Source organism: Copidosoma floridanum, unplaced genomic scaffold (genome assembly GCF_036245765.1).
Source record: "Copidosoma floridanum isolate Cflo_tuat_1 unplaced genomic scaffold, Cflo_Japanese_pri ptg000014l, whole genome shotgun sequence".
Classification (NCBI taxonomy): domain Eukaryota; kingdom Metazoa; phylum Arthropoda; class Insecta; order Hymenoptera; family Encyrtidae; genus Copidosoma; species Copidosoma floridanum.
The window spans coordinates 840,498-868,385 of record NW_028321891.1 but is presented as its reverse complement, the minus strand read 5'-3'; the positions used below and the strand labels follow the sequence as shown (position 1 = coordinate 868,385).

General features: G+C 37.3%; 1 protein-coding gene across 1 annotated transcript; it reads left to right on the top strand.

The window, feature by feature from the left end:
* On the top strand, positions 1 to 23,444 carry LOC106638670 (uncharacterized). The gene is made up of 10 exons (XM_089592226.1): positions 1 to 219; positions 1,180 to 1,414; positions 7,027 to 7,125; positions 7,213 to 7,385; positions 7,460 to 7,617; positions 7,806 to 8,217; positions 8,453 to 14,661; positions 14,731 to 20,495; positions 20,571 to 22,094; positions 22,172 to 23,444. The coding sequence occupies exons 2-10, from the start codon at positions 1,186 to 1,188 to the stop codon at positions 22,339 to 22,341; spliced, it is 14,739 nt and encodes a 4,912-aa protein (XP_089448352.1). The 5' UTR covers positions 1 to 219; positions 1,180 to 1,185; the 3' UTR covers positions 22,342 to 23,444.
* Positions 23,445 to 27,888: the final 4,444 nt, after the last annotated feature.

Here is a 27,888-nt window from a genome sequence, read left to right as displayed (position 1 = left end):
CGCAGCGGCGGCAGCGGTTATACACGGTAGTCCACCGAGAGCGGCCGACCAGTCCGCTCGACAGACTCGTGCGTCAAGCTCGACACGCGCACCCACCCCCCATACACACACATACACAGAGAGAGAGAGAGAGAGTACACATAGTGCGAGAGAGAGAGCCGGTCGGATAGTTTCGCGCGCCAGTGTGAAAGCTGGCCCAGGAGGACCCCTCTCCAGCAGGTGAGTCTCCGCCATCTTGCCGGCGATTTCCTCCCCGGAGTGAGGGCTGCGGGCCCCATTTACCCCGTGCCCTGGTGAGAGGACGAAGGCTCTCCCTTTGCGAGCTTGCGGCCGTTTGCCGAGTCGTTGCGCGGTCGAGGTGGGCCTCTTTCTTCGGGAGTCGGTGATGGTAGTCGCGTGCCACTGCGGTCCTGCGCTAGCTGTGGAAGTGCCTCTCGCCCTCTCTTTCTCGCGAAGGAAAAATCGATAGCGCCTCCGACGCGCCTGACGTTACGGAGCCGTATATAGAGGGGCCCTCCTCCTCCTCCGAGCAGCTCTTATACTCCTGATGTACAACTTTTCTTTTTTTCTTTTTTTTTTTTTTTTTTTTTCCTCTTCTCTTTATTCCCAGCCACCTATATACGGCGGCTCGGTTCCGTCAACTTTGAAAGCTCCGAAAGCCCCTCCTCTGCCGCGTCCACCAAATGAGCTTAAGAGCCGCGCCGATCGATACCCCTCGGTGGCTGAATAATTGAATTTCCAGCAGCGTGAATTCACCGCGCGCGCACGCACGTTGACCGTCAATCGGTGGTTGGCGCGTGAGCGCAATACATTATATTTACACGTATATATATACACATCACCGATCTTCGTCAAATATACATATTATATACGTATACATCGTGATATATCATGGATTAATTTCGGACGACCGGTAGGTGACGGGTGCCCGCGCGTGTGCATGTCGATGCTCATTTGCGCGCCCGAGTCTCCCGTTGCAACACGGAGCCGCGCATACAACACCCAATACTTTACTCCCGTTGTACAGCATACATAAAGGAGCGAGAGCGCGAGGGGTATACGTGTAACACCCACACGAGCGCGTTGCGTTAATTATATAGGGTAACGAGTTGGCGGTGCGTACAATATGATGTTATACACAAAGGGGGTAATAACCGAATGATTTGGGCACGCATATAGGCGAGGATGAGCGGAGTGGTGGGCGACGAGGGCACGTCCCCGGCAGGAGGTGGAGGCCCGACCGAGGAGGCCGGCGCCACGGAACGGGCTCCCTCGGGCGCTGGTGCACCGTCCCCCTCGCACCAGCAGCAGCATCCACCACCGTCGCCCCTCAGCGGGTGTTACCTACTCGTCGTGCTTCCCGAGCCACACACGGCCCAACACAAGGACCTCATACTCAACCGACTCGCCAAAGGTGCGTATACATATATTGTACATATATATACTTATACCTGCTGGTTATTACCTTTTTTTTTTTTTTTTCATTCGAGTTTTTCCGATGCGTCGGAATGTGCCTTTGGAATGGCACACGCAACCGGATCGTTAATTGTCCGTCCGTGGGGTTGGAGGGAGAGGGAGGGATCGTGGCGCATGACGCAAGAAAAGCCATTACAGCAGTAACGAAATATGAATACGCATTGGTATGAACAAAAAATCAGTGGCAGCTAGGGAAGGAGGAGGTATTATTACACGTGAAAACATGCACATTATATATGTATATATAAAGAAAAGATAAGCGTGAAGTAGTAGAAATAGTAGCAGTCGAGTCGGACGATATATGCCCGCGCGGAAAGGCGTCGCGTGACTTCCGCGGCCGCGCTATAAGTACAATAGGTATAGGTGTATACCCTTAGGTACCTCATATACGTATATAGTGTAACACACGGGATATGTATAGAATTTTATAACGTGTACGAGTTGTACGATTTATACACCACAGAGGGGAGGAGGGGTGGTATAGCGCGATCGAGAAGGGACCAGGCCAATATAACGGTCGTCCGCGCGCGTGCCAATTCGCTAAATAAAAGGACATTATGGCCAAGCGAGCCATAGTGACCATAGGATACATTTATGTATGTGTATACGTGTAAGAAAAAAAAAAAAAAGAAAAAAAAAAAAAAATCGGTACCTACGTACACATACGTATGCCGTGTATTTTCATGTGCGTGTCAATATATACGAGTGGGCTCTGTTGCTAGGTGCCGCTCGATCGACGACGCACTTTTCGTCCGTCAATATTGAGTTATTGCTTTGTTTGTCCACGCGTACTTTTTACGTTGCTCGGGTTTTTTCCCTTGCCCTGCCCCTCTCGACCCATACAATTTATTCATATATCCTCGGCGTAAACAAAACTTCTTGTTTCGTCATCATCTCTCTCTCTCTTTTTTTTTTCTCCGTTAAAAACAAAATCTCCAAACGCGAGCTGAACCAACACAGTCCAGAAGCTTTTTAGTCATAGGCGCACAAGGGGGTTGGCGAGTGCTGGCGTTGGGTCTAACGCTACCTGTACAGATCTCCACATTGCATCACCGGAACAACTGTACGTCACAGCTGGGATGTAGAACGATATTTCAACGTATACGTGGCTACACCCATGCCGAGCTGCGTTGTTAGCGGCGTGGGGTTAAATAAAAACGTGTTCGCAGGCAGGCAGGGTCAAGGACGGATCGCCGACGAGGGGGGAGGGGGACTTACTTTCGGTCGGTCTATCGCGTGTGCGATAGGACTCCGCAATGCGCCACACACCGGGGGCTTATTATTTTCGCCCTCGTCGTCGTCCCTCCATTTTTTTTTTTTCTGCAAAGCCGCGGCGGCTTTTCCTCTAAAATAATGCCCAAAGCGGGCTCGTTTGTTCGAGTCGAGCCAACGCAAACCCTGCTCGGAAAGCGTTATCGAATCAAAATCGAGGAGAAGGCAGCCCGAGGGGGCTCAAAGTCAAGTGGGTAAGGAAGGGCAAAGGGATATCTATCTCCTCTGCAGACGGGATGAATTTACGATGGGGTATTTTTGGTCCCCGCGTCTTTCTCTCCGCGCTATTTTCGGCACTTGCGCTCCTTTAACCGTCTATATACTGTAATATGCCATGTGCATGCACTCAATGACAATGTGTGAGTGTGTAAGCTCACCACTGGAGGCTCATCAGCACGTCAGCGCGTATAAGGTATACATCAGCGGCCTCGAAATATCTCCACGTATAATCTACGTACATGTATATGTATACACATCCGATCGCTGGAATAACTTTGTATGTGTACACACGAGCGCGCGCTAATACGTATACTCTTCTTTCGTCGAACGGTATATCTCGAGTCCCTTCGTCGTCGACGCAACTACATGCACGTACAATGCCCAATGTGATGTATTGAAAATACGTAACTGTCACGTACCGATGACGTCCACGAAACTTGAGTACAACGCGACACTAGAGCGTTCGAGGCGATTGGGAATTAGCGTGGGGAATCGATAAACAAATGACGAGCGTATAGAGGGAGGAGGCAGACGTATTCGAAAGAATCGGAGGATACGGAGATACAATAGTACGCTACATGTTGTACCGTGGAAAAGGGCGTACTTGGGGTGACTCACTCGTTGTTGGCACTGTCCCTCGGAACTTGGATCGATAGCCGGTCATCTCCTCCATCGGCTCATCAGGTGTGTTTTATATACGTATGTGCATGCGCCCGGTGGATGTGTCGGATGAATCTTTGCCTCGACCCGATGTTTCATTGGCACCTCGCGCGTGTCAGCTCTCTCTCTCTCTTTCTTTTTTTTTTTCGATTATGAACAAATTCATACGTTTCCTACGCGGAGTATCCTGAAATGATTGAAAAGTCAAGAATATAGAGTCGAGTAGTTGACGAAATGATGAAAACAAGGGTTAAATTGAAAATGAAAAAATCTTCGGGTGTGTGTATAGGTATATATACCGAAGTATATACGTACATTAATGTACCTGCAGGTGCATGCATTATTCTCGCGTTCCCGATCGTCGATTCCAGCTAAAAGTGCTCAGCTATAGCAGTCAAGGTAGATCGTAAAGTGGGCGCAGTACTACTACTTGCCTACATAAATGCAAATATACTTGATGTCGGGGAAAGTTAGTCGTTTATAAATAATCTCAAGAGTGAATGAAAAAAAAAAAAAATAAATAAGGGATGAGCGGTGCAATGGGGAGAATTCGCGATTCGTCGGGTTTCGCGCGGAGATCGAAATAGGGAGAGCGAGGAAACCAATGCAACGGATCTAATTTTGAACGCCGCTCTCTCTATTTTTCTCGTCTCTTTCCTCCGACATTTTAGCGCCGTAACGTGGATATCCCATCAGCCTCTGGCTTGGTCTTGAACCTGAACCCTCCCCTGACGCTTTCAAGATTTTTACTCGACTGTACCACTTATGTAAACTCATCACAGTGTAGTAGTCTTCTCAATACAAAGAATCGTGTTGTTGTACAGTGTACGTATGCGTTACAATTTTTTTATCAATCATTAAAAACAACGTACATTGATATGGGCACGTAACGCGCGTAACAAGCCAGTTGTGCCGGCATATAAGATTCAAGGTGTCCACCTGCTCCCTCGCCTCGGTGTCTTTGCAGCTCGAATATCGATATCTTCGAGAATATCAAAACAATTGGCCTACCAGGATATAGTAAGATTGTTGTGCTTACTATGTTGGTACGTTTCGATATTTTTTTTTTACGAGCGCGACTGCAGATGGGTTGCTTGTTTTTCAAAGTGAGATTTTTTTTTTTTTTTTTTGTCAAAAGTTTGCTACCTCGATAAATGAGACAACACATGTCCCATTTTTTTTTTTTTTATAATAAAACTCATCAGTTTCTATTTAACAGTATTCCACATGTCCCATTTTTTTTTTTTTTTTTTTTTTTTTATAATAAAACTCATCAGTTTCTATTAAACAGTATTCCAAACTCTTGTGCAAAAAACGATGATTTTTGATTTTTCTTTAAAACTTAATTCAACTTACGTATTTTAAACAGTATCCTTTGTCCTGTATTTCAAGCGAGTCAAACAGCAAAGTCGTATGGTTCAGCATTTTTCTAGTCAAGTACCTTTGACCCTATTTCGAGACAAAGACTTTGCAGCATCTTTTTCGCACTTTGGCACATATTTCTATCTTTAAAGAAAAAAATAGAGAAAAGAATAAAGATTGAAGTATCAAGAGTCTCGAGACCCATGATGTTTATAATATTTATATTTGTCTTTAGCACGAGCGTGATTAAGGCGGTAAATAAAATAGTATATAGAAAGATAAACAATTTTACTCGTGATTTTAGTGACAAAGTATTTTCATTGAGGAAAAAAAATAATAGTAAATGCAAATATTGGAAATGCAGTGAATAGCGTAAAAATGCATAGCGCATCGGAAAAAGATGAATTGCGGATACTGGTGAAAAAGAGAGTCCCCCAGAGCATCAAAGACGCAAGGCTCAGCACGGCTTCGTCATATCACCTTCAGGGCTTCCGATCAATTTGACACAGCACTACCGAGCACCTTCACCAATATACCAATTTAGAGGCTTTAAGAGGCGACCCTTGCGTCTTTGTTATTTTTTCCTTCTCCTCCTCATGTGCCACTTCCTCCTTTGCCTCCTTCTTCTATTTCTCCTGTCCCTTGTCACAAAGTCTACACCTGACCTTACTTCTAGTGTCTGTGTAAATATTGATTATATATGTACCTCTTAAAGGTGGATCAAATTACAATTACATAATAATGCTCATGAATTGGCTTTGTTCGAGTGACGTATTCTTTTTCTTTCTTTTTTTATTTTCCCGTTCGACATTTCATTCTTTTCAGTTCATGTGCGTAAAACTACATTTGTTTTATACCCGTAATAATAATAATAATAATAATATAAATTTTCTGTTAAAAAATTGGACCATGATATTATTAATAACTTCAAAGTTATTTTTTCTTTTCATCACTAACCATATTTTGTGATCCAAGTAACTTACAACTAGTGTCACGCGCATACTATGATTAAGTTTGCTTTATAAATTTTTTATTACGAAAAAAGGCATTTTTTAAATTCAACAGTGTCCTACGAACTATTGAACTATCAAATAAAAATTGAAAATAATTCAGCATTCATTAAATAATATACCAGTAACAATAAAATTGTTGGTAGTCAACCGTGAAAATAAATTTTAACACAAATTGTAAGGGGATGAAAATTTTTTTTCATTTTTTTTTTTTTTTAAGAATACAGTACTTAGTACCTACAGAAATCGTTGTTTGAGGTTGGGTTGAGTCGAAGTTGGATGAAGAAGTTGTATACATGGATCAATTCTCGGTTGGTAAGGACCACGTGATGGGGGTGCGGTGTTCGTGACGTCACCCACTGCTCCACTGGCTACCCTTTTGACTGATTTCCTTATTGATTTTTACTAAAATAATTTTCTGAGCTACCCACGAATGTTTCCCTGTTAATTGATATACTAATGATTTCACATTTTTACCTTAACCTTAAGTATCATTTACTTTATCTAGCGACCCTGTTTTATGAAACCATACGAATGCTAAAGCGGACTAGTATATTAAAGTATGAGATTATGAATCAATAAAAATTTTACCTCTACACGGATAGCGTACTTATTACGATGAATTTTCATGCTTACGTTTGAAATATAAAAATATTACAACCATCACATTAATTTTACCACGTATAACTTTAGAATACTATTGCAAAGAGAATTCTTCTTTGGAAAATTTTTTTTTGAAAAAATTCAAACAATTACTAAAATTTAATTTATTTAATCCACGCAACACTACTATTTCGTGGACATTTTTTTACAATTCTTGACAATACTAATCGGTTGGCAACATGGCGGTTGACAAATTCACGACAAACCTACTTATAAATATGTATTTTTTGATTAACTTTTTATGGCCAGTAAGAAAGTTGGATTGTATGATCGAATAAAAAAAAAAAAACTAATTTCTCGTAACAAATTATTTGGAGGAGTATTTTTAAACATGATTCAACATAAAATTTATCTTAAATTTCAGGTTTCCTGTCTTGGGATAAAGACAGTTGCCATGTGGATCTAGAAAAAGAATTGCAAGCCTTAGTAGCACAAGCGCCTGAAGGCGAAGAAGCTAGAAACGGTAAATAAATTGAAATTCTTAAATAAATACACACTCTACTGGGTATTAAAGTGTGAATGCACGAAATACTTGTATGAATTATTACAGGAGAACGCCTAATACAATATGCAACAGAGAATCTCGTAACAGAGGTTCTCATTTATCCTCAAAGCAATACCTTATTGCAATGTATACGCAATCTTTTGGCGAGTTTCACAAAGCACCGACACATTATTCATGCTGGATACACGTTCGGTGGAAACGGTTCCTGGATATTGCAGGTCATTAGCTTTCTCATCGACTTTGGATCGTCAGACAAAGTTAAAAATGTGCCAATTATTTCATTGCATTGCAGGATGGAACCTTTAGCTTGGCCGACTTTTTGGATGCATTTAGCGAACATGAGGTGCAGCGTGTGCTCCGAGCTTACGAAAACAGCGTAACTGTCGATATTCATTGCGCAGGTGTTGGTGACTGGTCGACATCTCGTCTTTCCAAAGAACTTTGTACAAAGTAATTATCGAGAGTCTTACGTATGAATTTATAATGATCAACACATTTGTTTAGTGTAAACATCAATATTTGCATGGACATTCATTAGATTTATCGATGACACGTGGCGTTTGTCCGTATCTTTATAATTTTTTTCAAACTTTTTAAGCAAAAAAATAATTTCCAACGTTTTTACCATTTCTTAACAGAGCATGTCGAGTGAGGGTAAACCCTGGCGATGTTCTCACTGCCGGGGTGCCAGCAATAACAAGTTTTATAAATTACATTGGGCAATATCTGATAGCCCAAACATTAGATCAACTGATGGAACCATCAGATGTCGTTGGAAACATACGCTTTAGTCATCCGACCTTGTACGTGTTTCCCGGCGGACAAGGAGATGCCGCTTTATTCGGCATCAATGGTTTTAACATGCTGGTTGATGGAGGTTTCGCGCGTAAGGCTTGCTTTTGGGATTTTGCAAGGCATCTCGATCGTCTTGATGCTGTACTCATCACTCGAATCAACAATAGCAATGTCGGCGGCATGTCGAGCGTCTTACGAAAAAAGAAAGAGACGCACGTCTACCCTCAAATAGGACACTTTTTTTGCAACCTTGTTGTCAGTATACATCAAATTCATTTTAAAATTTTTAAAATTTTTAATTTATCGTTGGCATTTACTCGGCCAAGTTAATAAGTTATTATTTTTAGATTATAAATAAATAACATTAAGAGCATTTATGTCTATCTACAAATAATTGATTTATTTCATATCAAAAGAGCAAATTTAACGTAAGAAGTATAATTATTTGTTATTCAGTTTAACTAGAAATAAATTTTGTTCTTGATTTCAGGAGAGAAGGCACTTAAATTCTCCAGATGGTGATAAGGATCTGGATCCTCTTATTTTAGATCTCATTGATATTGGCCAGGAAATGATTGTAAATCTACGTCACATTAATCTTCGCCCACATCCTTGTTATCGAGATCCAGAGCCCATAAATTTGTATCATAAAGTTGGTCACGGTACATTAGATATGTATGTTTTAAGTCCTAGCAAAGATAGCCGTGAAGTTCGTGAATTCATGGCTAAGTGGAATGCTTCCGAATCGAAACTTTTTGCTGGGTTGCACAGAAAAGACTCAAATAGTATTATGTTCCCGATTCAAAATCTTGTATCAATATGTGCAATGTTGGTGTGGCAACCAGCGAATCCTGAAGACACTATTACTAGGATTCTCTTTCCAGGCAGTACACCACAGCATAAAATATTCGAAGGATTTGAACGCTTAAAACATTTGGAATTTTTAAAACATCCAGTTTGTACGGCCAAAAGTGTGTCCCCTTCTTCTTCACTCGTTGCTCTCAAGGATAAAACAGCCATTTCAAAACCAAAATTAAGCTCGATTGAACGCGAAACGAAACGATTAGCTGAAATACGTAGAGAAAAGAAAGACATTTCCGAATTGAAAAATATTAAAAAAGATTCCGTAATTGATGAAAATATTGCAAAAATTTCTTCAGGAAAGCCGACAGCGCCTTCACAGTTAAAAGCCGAAGTAAAAGCCAGGAAAGTTGTAGAAAACAAGAAAATTGAGTCCGAAATCAAAGAAAATAAAAAAATTGAGAAAGAATTGAAAGAAGCAAAGAAAGAAACGAAAAAAATAGAAAAGTCTGAACGATTAGATGCGGAAACAAAAAAGACTGAAGTTGCTAAGGTGGAAACAGAAAAGACTGCGTCTGCTAAAGACATAAAAGTGCAAAAAATTGAAAAGAAAAAAGAAACCAAAGATTCAGCCGTAAAAACAGTGATTAAATCAACTAAACCTGAAAGTATAATCAAGCCATCTGTCAAATCTGCTGATAGAAAGCCTAAACTTACAGTAGAAAAAAAAGATGTCATCAAGTCATCTCCGACAACTCCGAAAAAGACTTTGAATGGTACAGGAACAAAGATCGAGACGTCAAGAACTATTGTGAAATCCGCAGTTAAAACCACTTCCAAAATTTCTTCTGCTACTCCTGCGAAAAGTGCAAAAGAAGCTAATAATCGAATGGTTGTGGAGCAAAAAAATATAGAACTTACTTCAATGACAAGTTCGTCTGCCCCTACGCAAAAAGTTCCGCTTAAACCAAAACCAAGCGAACGAAAATCTCTCAGCCGTCGTACAAAGGCCATGAGTCCAAGTAAAGTACGTTTAGCTCTGAGTCCAGCGAAATCAACAAGAAGCACACCAACGGCATCCGTGAAATCTGATAAAGACGCGGTTATTAGAAAAGTAAGAGGTGGCACGACGGATTCATCAGCTGTTTCAACACCTTCTGGAGTCGAACCAGAATCGGCTATAAAGTTAATCGACAAGAATTTGACAGAAAAGTCGGAAGATATGTCTCTTGATTCTATTGAAAGTAAAGTACTGGCTGACTTGAAAGAAGAACGAGAGGTCGTTGAAGAAATCGAAGCTGTTTTACAAAAAGCTGAAAGAATTGAAGAAGCACGAAAAGAAGAGCGATTTGAAGGAGATGATGAAATAACAGCTGAAGCGACGGATAAGAAAGATGAAGATTTTACCGAAGAAGATATTACAGCAGAAATGGACGAAGGACCGAAAAAAATATGTAGAAAAGAAAGTCAGGAACTCACGGAAGAAGATGAATATTTAATCGTAGAGAAAGAGGAAATTTATACTGAAGATTCTGTACAAAGTGGAGATGCTGAGCATAAACATCACCTTGACGAAGTTGAGTCGGAAAAACCTCGCTTCAATGCTGAAAGTAGATCACAAGTGGAAGAATTTGAACAACAAGAAGAAGAAGATAAAGATTTTGCAGAAGAAAAGAAAGATGAAGTACCAGAAAAACAGCTCGTTGAATCGAATCTGGAAGTAGAGAAAAAAAATACACTAGACTTATCATGTGAACAAAAAGAACAGTTAAAAGAAGAGGTTGAACAAATAGTTGCTTTAGCTATGGAGACAGTTCAAAAAATTGAGGAGAAAAATGCTTCTGTAAAAAAAGATAGTGAAGATCTTACCAAAGAGCCTTCGGGTCATAGTCTTGAAAAATTGGATTCTTCACAAAAACAATTTATCACGGAACAGAAAGAACAAGTACCTGAAAGAATGGAAGAATCACAAGAACGAATTTCAACTTTAGAATCTGGGGCTACTACAACTGCCCCGACTTTGCCAGAAGATGAAAGAATACCGCTTGATGAAATAAAAGAAGATGTGGACGAGAAACATGTCGTAGAGGAAGTAAAAGAAAAAGATGTTTCTGTGAAACAAAAAGATATTCTGGAATCCTTACCCATCACGCCAAAGCCTGAAATCAAAGAGTTGATCGTAAAAACACATGCTCAGCATAATGTACCGAGAGATGTCGTAAAGACACCCGATGAAGTTGCTGATTTACCGGTCCACGAAGAAGTGGACCCAAAACTTTATGGAATGTATGAACTAGAAAAAGAAAAAGATATCAAAACGTCAACGTATTTCCAAGATATGAAAGAGCAAGTGGCTGCTCCGGCTAAAGAACAAAGTAGTAAAGGAGTGCTTAGCTTCTTTGGGAAGGTAGCAGATAAATTTGAGAAAGGTATTGACAAGCTTACCAAAAAAGCCAGAAGAGACTCTGACAAAGACATAGAAGATAAATCTTCAAAATCAAGTTCACCAAAAGAAATTAAATCTCAAGAAAAGATAGTATTTGAAGAAGAAATTACGAAACCGAAAGCGGAATACATGGAACAACAAATCTCTACCAAAATTTCGCCAGCAACAACTGAAGATAAGAAAATTGAAAAATTGTTACAAGAGGTAAGCAATACTGTCGTAGAAGACATTAACATATGTGTAAAAGAGGCAGATAGTAAGTTGATAAATGTTAAGGAGAGTTTTCAAGATTCATTGGAATCTTTGGAAGAAAAGGTAAATGAAAAGATTATATCGGACGTGGGTTCAAAGGATGTAGTAAAGACTTCCTTAACGGAAGCAGCTGAAAAACTTGTGGATATATCCACAAACATTATAACAAATGTCAGTGATGCAGATTCCAAAGAACCAGAAAAAGTCAAATTCATTATTCCTTCGAATGATGATTTCGATGACGATGACGACGACTCTGATATAATCGCTCGAGACTTTAAAGAAGCTGTGCGAGATGTTGCCGAAGTGCTTGTGGGTACTGCAGGTATACAAATTGAAAAAGAAAAACCCAAAGATGTAGAGGAAATTGTGAAAAAAGTTGCAGAAGTTCTTAAAGAAGATGATTTTCTACCGAAAAAAATATCTGATGTTGACGATACGTCTGGTAAACATAAAGTAACTACTGATGATTTTGAAATTCAAGAACAATCTTGTATCAAAATTGTCAAAGAAAAAGATATCACTGTATATTCACCCACAAAAGATGTAGTCGAAGAAGACTTGATGAGAATTTGTGATGATATCATGAAAAATGATATCTTACCATCAGTTAATGTGATAAAATCAGAAACACAAATTGAAACTGGCACTGACGTTGATGTTATGGTTTCAGGATTAGAACATATTTATGTTAAAGAGGTAGCAGAACATAGTATTCGTGATGCTAAACCTGACGGAGAAAAAGTAATAATGGAATCGGAAATCGGATTTGATCAAAAGTTATCACCTGGTAAAGCAGAACTCGTAACTGTTACGCCTGGCTCTACTCCTACTTCTCCTAAAGTAGTCACAGAAATGCAACTTCCAAAGCTTCCATCAGATTATGAAAATGTTTTGAATAAAGATAAAAGTACAGAAAGTATTATTGAAGAATTCATAGTTACGAAAAAATATAAGATCTCAACACAAGTATTAGAATACTTAGCCATAGTTAAGCATGTGCCTAAAGAAATTATAATTGACGATATGAAAGAGATTGTGAGTAAATTTAAAATCCCGTACGAATCTGCTTTTGATACTAGTATCGAAAAATATATAATGACGAGAAAAGATGATTCTGAAAAAATATTGGATGATAATGTAACAAAAGAGGGAGTGTTTGCCAGTCAATCTGATGAAAAAACTGTAGAGGAAACATCACAAGTTGAACATGTAAATAAAAGAGACTATATACACTTGGAAGATGAAAAAACTACCAAAGATATTGTAAATATATCATCAGAAGAGATAACAAAAGATGCAGAAACGGAAAAAATGTTACCTGAAAATTTCAAAACCGTGGATAATTTTGATGAAGCTACAGATGAAAGTAAAAAAGTTGATGAAAATGCTATGAAAAATGACAAAATTTTACATGAGCTCGATCAAGATGTTGAAACTTATGATGTATCGGAAACCGATACAAAAGAAAAATATCTTGATGAGGCAAAAGAGAAATTCTCTCATAGTGATACAGAATTTTTGGCTTTAGATGATATAAAGTTATCTGATAAAATAGATTTAGAAATAGCAAAAACGCAAGATTCATTAAAATCAGGAGATATATCACCAGCTGAAAGTGTGTTCTCAAAATCATCTACAGATGTTGCTAAAAATGAAAAATCAAAATCTCCGAGTACAGAAAGAGAAGTTATTGAGAAAAAACTGCCTACGGAGCTAGAAATTTTTGAAGATAAACTGGAAGGTCAATCTAAATCTCCAAGTGTCGAAAAAGAAATAAGTAAAGAAAATGTGTCTAAACCTCAAAGTCCTGGTCGAGATTTTAGTGAAAAAGACACATGTGAAAAATTAGTTGACCTTGAAGAGAAATTAGCTGTGGAAATAAAATCTGATGATAAAGGTGAAATACTTGAACTACCGTCTACTGATAAGAATATTGAGACTGAAGAAAAATCACTGAGTCCCGTAAATGAAGTTGTAAGAAAAGATAAAACATCAGATTCAATCAGTGATTCGATAGAGAAGCAAAATATTCTGGATGATAAATCAAAGTCACCAAGTATAGAAAGGGAAATAGCCAAAAAAGAAATATCTGCGGAAGTTTTAGATATTTTTAGTGACTCGGCAGTTCAAACTATTACTGAAGCTGGTAGTGCGAAAAAAGAAGAATCGTCAGAAGTAAAAGCGTCTGATGATATTCTTAAATTAGATATTAAAGATGACTCAAAATCTCCAAGTGTTAAATTAGAAGTTAAAGAAATAGATGTAACACCTGCCGTGATCGACACCGTACAGCCAGAAATTAAGGATGAGAAATTAAAATCTCCAAGTGCAGAAAGAGACGTATTAAATAAAGAAGGATCACCAGAAGTATTTACTGTTATTGATGAAAAAATTGTGAAAGATATAACCGATGTGGAAATGAACGACGAGATACCAACAGTGACGAGTCCTGAGAAAGAAACAAAAAAAATTACTGATGATGTACTCATAGATACAGCAAAAGCTTATATCAAAGATGACAACTTGAAATCACCAAGTGTAGAATCGGGTACCGTAAATGAAGATACATTGATAAAATCATCAGCTCCTTCGGAAAACAAAACAAAAGATTTTACTGAAACACAAACTGAAGCAACAAAAATAAAGTCCCCAAGTCCCGAAAAAAGTACAGATAACGATGATACGCTTAGCAAGGATATTGCGAAAACAGTAGATCAGGAAATAACAGGTAGAGATTTCAAGTTACCAAGCGACGAAAAAGATGTAACGAAAGAAGAGAAATTGGAACTTTTAGATACTTCTGAAGATAAGTTGACAAAAGTTGTGAAATTAGATACTGAAGATAAGCAATTAAAGGTACGGAGTCCCGAAAAAGATGAAACTTTAGATGAAATAGAAAATGTAAAAAATGAAAAATCTAAATTTCTGAGTTTGGATAGAGAGATATTGGAAAAAGAAAAATTACCAGAAGAATCAACTAGTCCTAATGATACAATCGTTAAAGATATTACAACAGATGTTGAAAAAAATAAGTTAAAATCAATTAGTCCTGAACGAGACGCATACAAAAAAGAGAAATCACCAGAATCATTAGTTACACTCGATGACAAGATTAAGGAAAGTACCATTGAACAAGATGTTTTTGATGATAAATCAAGATCTCCCAGCGCAGAAAAAGAAGATCAACAAATTGAAGAATTACACCAAACACCATGTATACCAGTTCAAAGTGGTCATACCCTTAAACAAAATATCTACGATAGTACTGTAAAGTCTCCAAGTGTAGAAAAAGAAGTCGAAGCAATGGCAGAATCACGTAAAACATCAATAGTCACTGCAGAAGAAGATGTAAATATAGAAACTGGGAAATTATTATTCGAAGAGTTGCGTAAAACGTCAGTATTAACAATGGAAGACATCGATGCAGGCTCTATAATAGCTGAGATCCCGAAAGAAAAATCCAAATCATCAAGTCCAGAAAAAGAATCTGACAAGGAAGATAAAACAATCGACATAAAAGATGATGAAGAAAAATCAGAAAAAGATAATAGCAAATCAAAGTCACCAAGTATAGAACGAGAAATGAAGAAAGTAGAGGAGTCACGTAAAACCTCAGCTGTATCTGTCAAAGGTATTAGCATAAATAATGATGATTTTGAAGTCATACAAGATAAATCAACATCCGCAACTCCTGAAAAAGAGTCGAAAAAAGAAGAAACGTCTGATGTAACAAAAGATAGTAAAGATGTAAAATCAAAATCTCCTAGTGTAGAAAAAGAAATTGAAAGTATGGGAACAATGCGTAAAGTTTCAGCGACTTTTGAAAAAGATATTATCACTGGTGGTGTAGAATCCGAAATAATAGGGGTTAAGTCAAAATCTCCTAGCCCTGAAAAGGAAGCAGAAAAAGAAGAAAAAGTATCAGTGGATACAAAAGATGCCAAATCGAAATCACCAAGTGTAGAAAAAGAAATCGAGGATACAGGAGAGAAAGAAATCAAATCTAAATCATTAAGCCCCACGAAGGAGGTAGACAAAGAAGACAAAGCATCTCATGAAACAAAAGAATTTATGAAATCAAAATCGTCAAGTGCAGAAAGAGAAATCGATAAAATAGGAGAGTCACGTAAAACTTCAGCTATTTCAATAGAAGGTATTCACAGTGGTGATGCGAAATCTGAAATGAAAGAAATGCAATCAAAGTCTCCAAGTCTTGAGAAAGAAACAAAAAAAGAAGAAAAAATAGAAGATATTGCAAACATAAAATCAAAGTCTCCTAGTGTAGAAAAAGAAACTGATAATACAGAAGTAACACATAAACTTTCAACTGTTTCTGCAGAAGATGTCATCGCTGGTGATGTAAAATCCGAAATAATAGGGGTTGTTACATCGAAATCTCCGAGCCCTGAAAAAGAGTCAGAAAAAAAAGAAAATGTATTCAATGAACCAACGGATGTTAAAGGTATCAAATCAAAATCACCAAGTGCAGAAAAAGAAATTGACAACACACTAGAGTCTCGTAAAATTTCAGTTATTTCAGTAGAAGATATGAATATAGTTGGTGTGCAACCTGACACTATAGGAATTAAATCATCTAGTCCCGTAAATGAGGCAGAAAAAGATGGCAAAACATTAATTAAAACAACCAAAGATATCGAATCGAAATCACCAAGTGTAGAAAGAGAAATTGAGAAAATAGGGGAGTTTCGTAAAATTTCAGCTATTTCAGTAGAAGGCATGAGCATAGGTGAAGTGAAATCTGAAATTTCAGAATTCAAATCAAAATCTATCAGCCCTGAAAAAGAAATAAAGAGAGGAGAAAAAAATTCAGATATTGAAGATACAAAATCAAAGTCTTCAAGTGTAGAGAAAGAAATTGATATCATATGCGCTTCACGTAAGACTTCAGCTATTACTGTGGAAGATTTACACCCTGACGATGTGAAATCCATGATTGAAGAATTTGAATCAAAGTCTTTCAGCCCTGAAACAGAAGCAGATAAAAAAGAAAAAACGTCAGATGAAACAAAAGATATTGAAAATGTAAAATCAAAATCACCAAGTGTAGAAAAAGAAATTGATAACACATCACGTAAAGCATCAACTACTTCTGCGACAGACACTTACGTAACTGATGGAAGCTTTGAGAAAATAGTAGGTAAATCAAAATCGCCAACTCCTGAAAAAGTTGAAGAAAAAGAAGATGAAACGAACGATAAAGTAATAAATGTACAAGATATTACATCTAAATCTCCAAGTATAGAAAAAGAAGTAATATCTGAGTCACGTAAAATGTCGACATTTAATGCAGAAGGTGTTGATTTGGATAATGTGAAATCTGAGATCGCAGTCTCTAAATCTCCGAGTCCTGAAAAGAAAACAGAAGAGGATGATAAAATATTTGGGGAAATAATAGCAGACATCAAAGATGCTGAATTTAAATCCCAGAAAGTGGTAGAAATTAATGTAACAGGAGAATCTCGAAAAACCTCGATGGTTGGAGAAGTAAAATCCAAATCTCCAAGTCCTGCAAAAGAATTAGAAAAAGAAGCGAAAATGTCGGACAAAACAGAAAAACCGGATATCAAAGATAATCAATCCAAATCGCCAAGTATTGAAAAAGATATCAAGAAATCAGAAGAATTGAGAAAAATGTCGATTACATCATTGGAGTTTGTAAATGCAAGCGATATTAAATCTGAAATATCAAGCACTGAATTTAAACCGCTAAGTTTACAAAAGTTTGAAAAAACAGAAAAAAAATCTGACGTTGAAATCGAAGATACAAGAGAATCAGATAAGCAAATCAATAAATTAAAGTCTTCAAGTGTTGAAAAACAAATTCAGGAAATGGGAAAAATAGCATCCACTATTGTAGATGATATGGAAGAAGGCGATGTAAAATCTGATATTTCAGAACGCAAATCCAAGTCCCCTAGCTTGGAAAAAGATTTAGAAAGGAAAGAAGATAAGTCTAAATCACCGAGCGTGGAAAAAGAAATTAAGAAATCAGGAGAGTCACGGAAAACTTCAACTATTATTGCAGAAGATATCAATGTAACTGATGCAACATTAGAAATTTCTAATGTCACATCTAAATCTCCAAGTCCTGAGATAGAGACAGGTACATCGACTGTAAAAAATGAATCAAAGTCTCCAAGTCCAGAAAAAATTTTAGAAAAAGAAAAAGTACCTGATGATATTGTTATAAGTTTGGAAAATCAAGATATCAAAGACGATAAATCGAAGTCACCAAGCATAGAAAAAGAAGCGGAATACCCAGGAATATCACGCAAAACTTCTTTAAGTCCTGGAAATGAAGCAGAAAAAACATCTGATGACATAATTAAAGATGCATTGCATAAATCAGATATCAGAGATAATAAAGAGATCGAGAAAACAGGAGCCTCACGTAAAACGTCAGCTGTTTTTGTGGAAAGTATTGACGTTAGTGATTTAACATCAGAAAATCTACAGATCGCACCCAAATCTTCAAGTATTGAAAAAGAAGTGAGAAAAAAAGATATATCTGATAATGAAATTCAAGACCCTGTTATACCGGACATTAAAGATCAATCGAAATCTCCAAGTGTAGAAAAAGAAATGGTAAAAACAGAAAAAATATCTGAAGATGCAGAGATTGAATTAGATAATTCAAAATCTTCAAGCGCTGAAAGAGATGATACAAAAATTCTAGCTGAAGAAATGTTTGGAAAAGAGAAATCACCTGAAATAGTTGGAGAGCCTGTTATGATTCATCGAGATAAATCTAAATCACCAAGTACTGAAAAAGAAATAACTAAAGATTCTTCCCCAGAAAAGTCTGTAAGTGGTGAACATAAAGAAGATACCGGTTTTAATGTAAGTGGTGTTAGAAATGAAAGATCTGATTCATTAAGTTTTAAAACACAGTTAATGGAAGAAATTTCAAAACTAGAGAAAAATAGTTCTGAAAGTGGAATTTCAGTCGTTTCTAACGTTGATTCGAAAAGTGATAAATCCAAATCTCCAAGTGTTGAGAAAGAAAATATCTTAAACGAAAAATCGCCAACGTATGTAGAAAAAGATTCAGTAAAGTCAGAAACAAGTGATAAATCTAAATCACCAAGCGTGGAAAAAGAAATTAGCAAAAAAGACAGTTCGCTAGAATCACTCAGTAAAGCTGTAAGTGATCGGTCGAAGTCCCCGAGTGTAGAGAAAGATACGGATGGAAAAGAATTTCCTGAAAAAATAATAGATACCAAAGATATCGTTGCAGACGTGGTTGGATTAGATATTGAATCTCATGGATCCGAATCTGAAAGTATAGAAAAACAAACTGAGAAAACGCAAGAGTCAAGTACGATATCCACTGTTCAAGTGGTTGATGAAAATTTAGATTCTAAAGATGATGGATTACAACTAGGAAGCATTGAGAAAAAACATGAACTCTCTGAAACACCGATTTTTTCTGAACAAAAGAAAGGTATGAATATAAATGAACCAACAGATACTACGCCAATATCTACAACCAACAATTTAGAGCATTCTTGTTTAAGGGATGATAGAGAGTATGACGGGGAAACATTAATTTCTTTCGATAACAATTTTGCAGAATCTCATGTTGAAGCTGCCAGTATCGGAGGTAGAATGAGTTTTGACGCTCTTCAAAAGGATACAGAAAAACTGGCACCCGAATCCAGATCATCCAGTATTTCAGAGCCCAAACAACAAATGGGTGATTTGAGTAAGATTTCTAGTTATTCTAGAGATTTAATTACCGAAAAAGATGTTTTTGAAAAGTCAAAATCCATCAGTCCACCCAGTGAAAAAATAGAAGCAGAAACTTTAGCTCAAGACTTTACGGGTGATCATAGAGCTTCAGTCAGTAGTATAGAAAGCCATATGGGAGATAAAAATAAGAACAGATCACGGTCACAAAGTTTCTTAGATACGGAAAACATTGAAGTTACAGAGGAGCAAACAGAAGAAATACATTTATTAGGAGAAAAATTCGTCGATATAGCCGAAGAAAAGTTTTCGAAAGAGATTTTCCATCATCAACCTTTAAGTCCTAAGACGACTAAAACAATACAAGATTGCATAATTAACGAATATATTAATAAAAAACATATAATTACTCTTCAAGTCATCAACGAGTTATCTTCCACTTATAAAATTGATCGATACATTATAATGAAAATTGTAAATGAAATTGTTGCTAGTTTGAAAACTAATAGAGAAGCAATATTAGACTTTGAAGAAGAAGAAATAGAAGATACTACTCAAAAGATGTTTGATGATCAAGAAAAACTTGTGGATTACATAAATGAAGAATTCATATCTAAAAAAAGAAAAATCAGTTCGACTATCGTAGATGAAATTGCACATGCAAACTCGGTAACCCGGCATTTAGTTATACTGGTTATTGAAAACATAATAACTTCACAAAATCTCCAAAGAGAATCAGTAGTCGAACTCGATTTTTGTACGATTTTAGATCCTTTAGAGGAGGAACTTTTTAAAAGAGAAGGTTTCAGAGAAGAATCTTACATTGAAAGTCAGTCGAAGAGAGATGCATCCCATGACGAGTATGAGAGCGCATTTCATAAAGCCTTCATTGGTGGAATGACCGAAATCAAAACTACGCACATAACAACGTTATCTGAAAAATCTACTCCAGATTCCGGGCCGCGAAATGATGCTACAGCGGATTTAACTTCTGAAAACTTGAGCTCGATGACAACGACAATCACCAATGTGCCTGAGAAAATCGGAGGAACGCACGTGGAACAGTCCAATAAAAAATTATTGATGCAAACGGAGGACATACAGCATAACGTCATTCGTACCGAAAGCGTGACGGTTACGAAAACTACTCAAATAACTACGCAGCCTCATGAAACTAAAGAAATAAGAAGAGAATCGATGAAAAGCGGTGCTGTTGTGGAAGGAATTCCATTGCAAGAAATAAAATCATCCGTCGAAGTCAAACAAACTTCCCTGGGTCAATCTATATTGGATGACATTCAACACCAATCTGATTTGGAAGGTAAGTCTAAATTTAAGAAAAAACGCGTGATCGACAAGTTGATCCCAAAAAAATTCACCTATATTAATTTTTCAGAACAACTAGTGCAGTCGACTTCTATTATCAGAGAGTTGATAACCGACGACAAAAGCAAGTCGGAAAAATCATTCAGCACCGAAGCAGTTAGCGTAGGACCAAAAGATACCGCTCACAGTGGCTCAACAGGAAAGTCGACGCCCGACATATCGATGTCCCCCTTGATTCGGGACGGGAGTATAATGCAGTCGCATCTCTCTGGTAGATCAACGCCCGACAAGAGATCATCGGACAACCGATCAAGAACCGCGACCCCGGAAGGCTTTCGTTCTGGAGACGTCATTCGCACAATAATAACGACGACGCGAACTATGAGCGGCGACGGCGAAATCATCACCACTACCCAAGAAGTGACGGAAGCTACGAATGAAAAGGGCGAGACAATCGTGCTGACTGAAAAGACTGACGTGAAGGTTGATGAAAAGCTGCCGGAAAGCTTCATGAGCGACATCAAATCAATCGACACACAACGACCGCCGAGCCCGATTTCAGATTTGACGGACAAGGCAGCCGATCCAACGAGTCCTCGAAGCGATCTGAGCAGTGGCCACAGTAGAGCGGCGACGCACGTCTGGGGCAGTAGCGAGGAACGCCAGACGTATTCTGACGAGGAGCCGTCCAGCCCAGCGCTGTCGTCCTCTCCACATCACCCAGATCCACGACAACCGTTGGTCAAAGAAGCTGCTTCCGACGACTTCTCAGGACTAACGATGACCAGCAGCTTCTACGGCGAGCTACCAAGCGAGACCGGACATTACGGAGCTTCGTTGAGAAAGAGCCCGGAAACAATGGCAGAACAGGAGGAGTTTTCCTTTGGCAAGTTCCACGTTGAGAAAGAGTACGCTGGCCCGCAGACCGAGAGAGGCTCAAAAAAGTACGTCGACGAGGCAGACCTCGATTTTGACAAAGCTCTCGAGAGCAGCAGCAGCTTCACTCAGGAGCTTTCCAAGTCTGAGCACGGTAAGTCGGGGGGCGCCAGTAGTACGAGCCCCAAGCCGGCCGGCGACAACGAGGATCCATTAGCTGGTTGGGGAAGTCCTCTCGGACTGCCGTCTCCGAAGGCACCCCGCAAGTTCAATCTGCGGAGTCCTGTGCAGCCCTGCAGCTCGGCCGATCTGAGCCCCGACAGCCTCAACTTTGATGCCATAAACGACTGGGGTGAGCCCATGAGACTACCCTCGCCAGCGCCGACGAGCAACGAGTACTCAAACAAGGCGTCACCCGGTACACCCAAGAGGGACAAGAAGCAGGCGAAAAAGGTCTTATCGGAGAACATGAAGAACAAAAAGCGCTCCGAGAGCCCCGTCAAGAACGAGAAACGCGCAAAGGATTCAAAGAACAAAGTTCAACCGATCTATATGGACTTGACCTACGTGTCCCATCACGGTAATTCGTTCTACACGGCCTTGGAGTTTTTCAAGAAGATCCGAGCCCGCTACTACGTTTTCAGTGGCACGGAGCCGAGCCGCGAGGTCTATGATGCACTTCTCGAAGCGAAGAAGACTTGGGAAGACAAAGACTTAGGTAGGTGGTATTGCACGTACAATAAGTAGTTTGAGTCAAAAAAACATGTATTTTCATATGAGAATTTTCATCGATAGAAGTCACAATGATTCCCACGTACGACACGGAGTCCTTGGGGTACTGGGTTGCCGATAACGAAGAGGCCCTGGCAGCCAATCACATAGATCTCTCTCCTTCGGCATCGAGATGCACGATAAATCTTCAGGATCACGAAACCAGCTGCAGTGCATATAGATTGGAATTCTAGGTTTTCGCGGTATGTCCTGCGGTAATGGTTGAATTTAAAGATCCGCACGTTTAGGCCTAAATTTTTACCTACTACCGAGTAATAATAATAATAAAAAAAAAAAAGGTACACACTTCCACTTGGACAGCAGAGAGAAAAATTTTATTCCACGCCAGTTTAATCCTTTTGGCTTTAGGTAATAATAACCATTATTACCATTCATTGTTGACACACTATATATTGATTCTTTACGCTGATACACATCATCCAAACTCCCGTCCTTGTGGTGACTTTTTCAAAGTCTATTTGTCTCTGCGTATTCTGCGTATGCGTATACACATTGATGAACTGATGTATAAAAACCGTCACGTATTTTACAGAGTCGATAAACAAGCCGCCCTCAAACTTTTTATTTGCACCTTTGAGCTGCGCGACGCTCGAATGTTTAATCGAGTTGTTGCGCAAATTTTATTTTTCGCGCGCTTTTATAAATAACTTACACTAGAGTCCAATTTTTGCATGTATCATTATTTAATGAACCAGCACAGAGATAATAGTATTGATGGTTGATTTTTAAAATCAAATTGCGAGAGCCATCAAACAACTATTATACACGGGATGGATGGCCAATAAAAATCGTTTTTAAAGTATTAAATTTACTAAAAACAAAAAAAAAACTGCAAACAACTAAACCTTACTTTTTTTTAATCAACGTTGTGCAGTTATATAAGTAAACATACAATGATAAAGTCATTATATTTTTTCTTTTATCAACAAGTCTTAGAATTGCATTGAGTGTTGCTGTAGAAATTTGGAGAGCATAAATAATAATTCACCTTATTTACGATTAAAGCTTGACTTTCCAATAAAATCCATTGTTTTCCGATTACCTGAGTCATATGAATGATACTCTGAAACACTTCATTTAAAATTCAGAGAGATAGTTATACCTTGAAAAATGACTCGATGTATTACTTGTTAGCTTTCAAGCAACATCTATACAAGTTATTAGGTATTTACGATGGAAAATTTTTGGATGTTTGCCAAATTTATTGAGATTATTGAGTAAAGTTTGAAAAGAAAAAAAAAAAAAAAAAAAAAAAAAAAAAAAAAAAAAATGAAAAGACATAAAAGAAATTGTAAGTGCATACATCCGGCCATTGATCAAATCATAAAGAACTGAAAAAAGAAAATGTGACAAGCATAAAAAAAATTACGTACTTATGAACTCTCGTTAACACGTCCTTAACTTAAAAGACTTCAAAAAGCCAAAAAAAAACAAAAAAAAACAAAAAAAACAAAAAAAAATTAAACAATGAACGGCATCATTTCCACTGTAGTGAGTAAATTAATCGCCAACATTGTTGATTAAATGTTAGAAGAGAAAAAATTCATCCATCCAGAAAAAAGGTGGACATAAAAGCTACTAATACCAGCAAAAAGTAGCTAATGTTAGGCTCTTTTGGAAAAACAAAAAATTTCCAATCTCACAAATCGTTATCAACAAAATCCATATTTATTTACTCAGAGTGAAATATTTACTGGTAAAAAGAAACAGAAGAGTTTCAAAGAGAGAAAAGCTTATGCGAATGAATACCATGTTTTAGCTATGGTACATAATAACCATGCTCTCTCGAAAAATTAAGTATTGATTGAAATGAGAGAGCTGGATATAAAAAGTGTTGCATGATAATGATGATGATGATAGTAGTGAGTGCCCTCAAATCCAAAGATACTCATAAACCTATAAAATAAGCTGTATATTTATTATTTCGAAATAAATTGAATTTCTATTCCGTTGATTGGTAATACGCGTGTGACCGATTAAGAATTTAACATTTTCAAACAAGTTAACTCGAAAATACTGTTTATTTATTGCTACAATGGATTAAAAAATATTTACAACGGTTGAAAATTCGATGAATTTAACGTACGTGTTTTGAATAAGTTGAGAGAGAAATTTAATCAGACAGACAGGGTTGTTGATCATTATATTTAAGCTGAGCTGGCACCAGTTTGTTTACTGATTTGCTTGTTGTTATTTTATCAAATTATGTACTGTAATAGGAAAAAAAAGAGTTTGAGAATGAAATACTACGATAAACGCTTAGGCAGTTGTTAAAGCCTGATGAACGATACAAGAGAATAAAGTGCTCTGATTCGACGATATGGAAATCCATTAAAAAATGGTTTCAAGAAAAACATTGATAAGACAGAAAGGAAATTGGATAAAGAGAGGCCACTAATAAGTGTAAGACCGAGATTCGAAAAAAAAAAAAAAAAAAAACCTTCAATGATTTATAATGTAAATGTGATTGGGTCGCAAAAAAAGAAAGTTATGTGATGATGGTGGGTGGTTGCCGGCCGGTCGGCGAGCGACCATGTGCGCAGGACGCTCCTCTAATTAGTCTAAAAAGTGCGATTTGCGATTTTTACAGTAGAGAGACGTTTAAGTACGACATGACAGTAATAATGATGATGAATGATGAATGACGACGAAATCGACGATGACGTTGACATATAGTGTGACAATGACGATGATGATTATGATGATGATGATGATGATGATACGCAGTGAAGTCCGAGATTCTCATATAGGAAGTCAAATAACGTGTGAGAAAACAAATGAAGAATTGTGATTAAACGAGAGTCTGATCTCGTTCGAGTTGTAGAGAGCTTAACAGTTATTGGTACCAGCTGATACCTACTAATTTCCTGTCAGTCACGCACTAATTTATTTTCACTTTTTCTCTAAATTATCTCCCTTCATCATGATTTGTCTTTGTATTATTGTTCCATTTCTAGATATTTAATTTTTTATTGATCCTTCTAGCTTTTTTACCCAGTTGCACAAAGTCATTGACATGACAATGCAGCCATCTTACTATCACGTTTCAGCAGCTATACAACACACATGTATACGAAAGGCATACTTCTAAATATTTGAAAGTTCATATTCACTGTGTGCAAATTCGATACTGCCCTCTTTCTGAAGGACTTTCCATACTAAATCTTATGAAATGAAATAAAAATAGTAGGAGCAACCACCATCGGTGTTATTAAAGAATGTTTTCATAAGGTTTACCTTACAATTATATGTGCTAAAGTGACACTCGCCTTCAGCTTTCTCCTCCAATGACTTGCACACAGCGAATATACGTATCCACACACCTATGCTAAGAAATGGTAAAGCAAAGGGACCAATAACTGAAAGGCTTACATCCTAGGTAAGTTTTTTACCGACTATTTTTCAGCTGGCCTTAGAAAAACCCGTTTGCAACCACGTCGTGTAAGCTGTACATTATTAAATTGTTCATCCGATATTTTCTCTCGACCATACATTTTGATAATAACGACGTTAACAGTTACACATGGTTAGTGATATAGCTTATATATACTCTGACGGTATTTAATATTATTACTATTAGTTATTATTTTATTTCTACTGTACAATGTGTTGTTGCGAGTTGATACTTATAAGCATTATGACGAAACATTAGAAATAATGAACGAAACGATATACTTCAAACATAAGTTTTTACAGAAACGAATTATTTGCGATTGATAATTATATAGTTGTACGTGTAGTTAAAGTCATCATGATCATCATCGGTTTCCTTAATTCGCGAATAATCAAGCTTTTTATAAACCATACATTTTATTAGAACTGTGTGTGGTGAAGCTGGACGAGTAAGTGGAAGCAAAATAAAAGAGAGTGAAATTGATCGCAAGTTATTAAAGCGTTGAAAGGACGATGTGCCGAAGTTTATTCTTGCGTATTTATATTTGTATTCATTTTTATTATTTACCAAACTTAACTCGAATCGCGATCGACCAGCTATTTATCATAGTCATCGTTAAAAGTAATACAAATTTTGGAATCACGAATCATGTATAACAAAATAACGTATTAATATTAGTATAGATAAGATTAATAAAGCACATCTCCTTTTTTATTATTTGTGATTTCAATAGTGCGCGAATGAGTGAATCGTAAGGAAAAGAGGGGGTATTACTTTGCAATCAATGAAATCAATACGTGAAAGAATATTTAATTGAATATGCAATTAGTATATGTATTACAGTATGGTGCGAAATTACAAATGAGCTTTAATGTGCAAGGAGGAGAAAATTTTCAAAATCGCATTATCGAGAAGGGTTATGGCGAAAAAAAGTACGAAAGAACGGGATAGATGAAAATGAAAAGAAAACAAAAAAATAATAAAAAATAAAGAAAAAATATTTAAAAATTATAAAAAAAAGAAAAAAAAATTGAATGAGAAAGAATGTAATGGTGAAAGTTGAAAGGTTTCTTACTTATAGTAGAGCGAGAGGAAATGAGGTTATGAGCACCCGCACTAAGCCCCGAATATCGCGATGCAAGCCGGGGATGGGAACGCAATTCAAGAATTCATCTTAATATTATGATTACTGTTAAATATATATAAAAATAAAAAAGACATAAGTTATAAATAACGGCAAAATAATCGAATTTGCGCAAAGTTAGCGGCAAATTCGTACCTGTCGATAGAAGAGAGGCCCCGTCCAAGGGGTGTCTCTTCTATTCTTTTTTTTTCAGCTTCAACCCTCTTCTAAAGCATCGATTGACGATTACCGATTGTCGTTCATTTGTCATCGTTAATTGTTGTACGTCTACATCGATGAAATAAGTAATATACACAATATACATTAATTCAAGTCATTATTAGCTTTGTGAACGAGCTCTGTGTCTTTTTTTTTGTTTTGTTTGTATTACTCGTTGCGACCAATGTTTTCCAACTTGTTATTGCCGTCGTTGAGATTAGGATAATTATATGATTTAGCGCTTGAAAATAAAAAATACTCGATGATAAAAGGAAATCGAAGAGGTTCAATTCGAAATTCTAGTCAGCAGTATAATTTTAAGCCCAGCAGCACCAGCATAATACATGCATAAATATATACATTTATTAGAGTTGTATCTGATTTTATGTACATGTATACGTCTTGTACTTGATTGTTCGATCGCCCAAGTTTACGAGAACGAAAAATAAATGAATCGATTATTATGCTTCTTGTGAGTCCAAAACAAAGCTCCTACCGCTACTTTTAGTAAAAATAAAGAAAAAGCAAAAAAAAAAAAAAAAAAAAAATCGTACGAATATAATTACACACATACTTATACATATAAAGCTTGGTCAGTCGAGTAAACGCTAAATTTTCATCGCCTTTAGTTCTCATTCCTCGAAGCGCACCGCCGCATCGCGTTATCGAGAAATAACGAATTCTGTGGAGTGTTCATGGTGCTATGATTATTATAGAAGTAATAATGTTATGCTACATGATTAAATTAATATAATATGTAATAAATATAAACTACATCTTAGTTGGAGAGGCTTGATGTTTTTTGTCTATTCCTACGAGAAATTGTTTTTCTTTCCCTCGTCCTTCTAAATTTTATTTAAACACTATCGATGTTTCATCCTCGTGCACGTTGTCTTCTTTGATGCTGTGCATGTCTGATTGTTGTGCACCTTTGTATCTTTGTTGTATAAACACATTGGAAAATGACACGAAAAAATTCAAGGC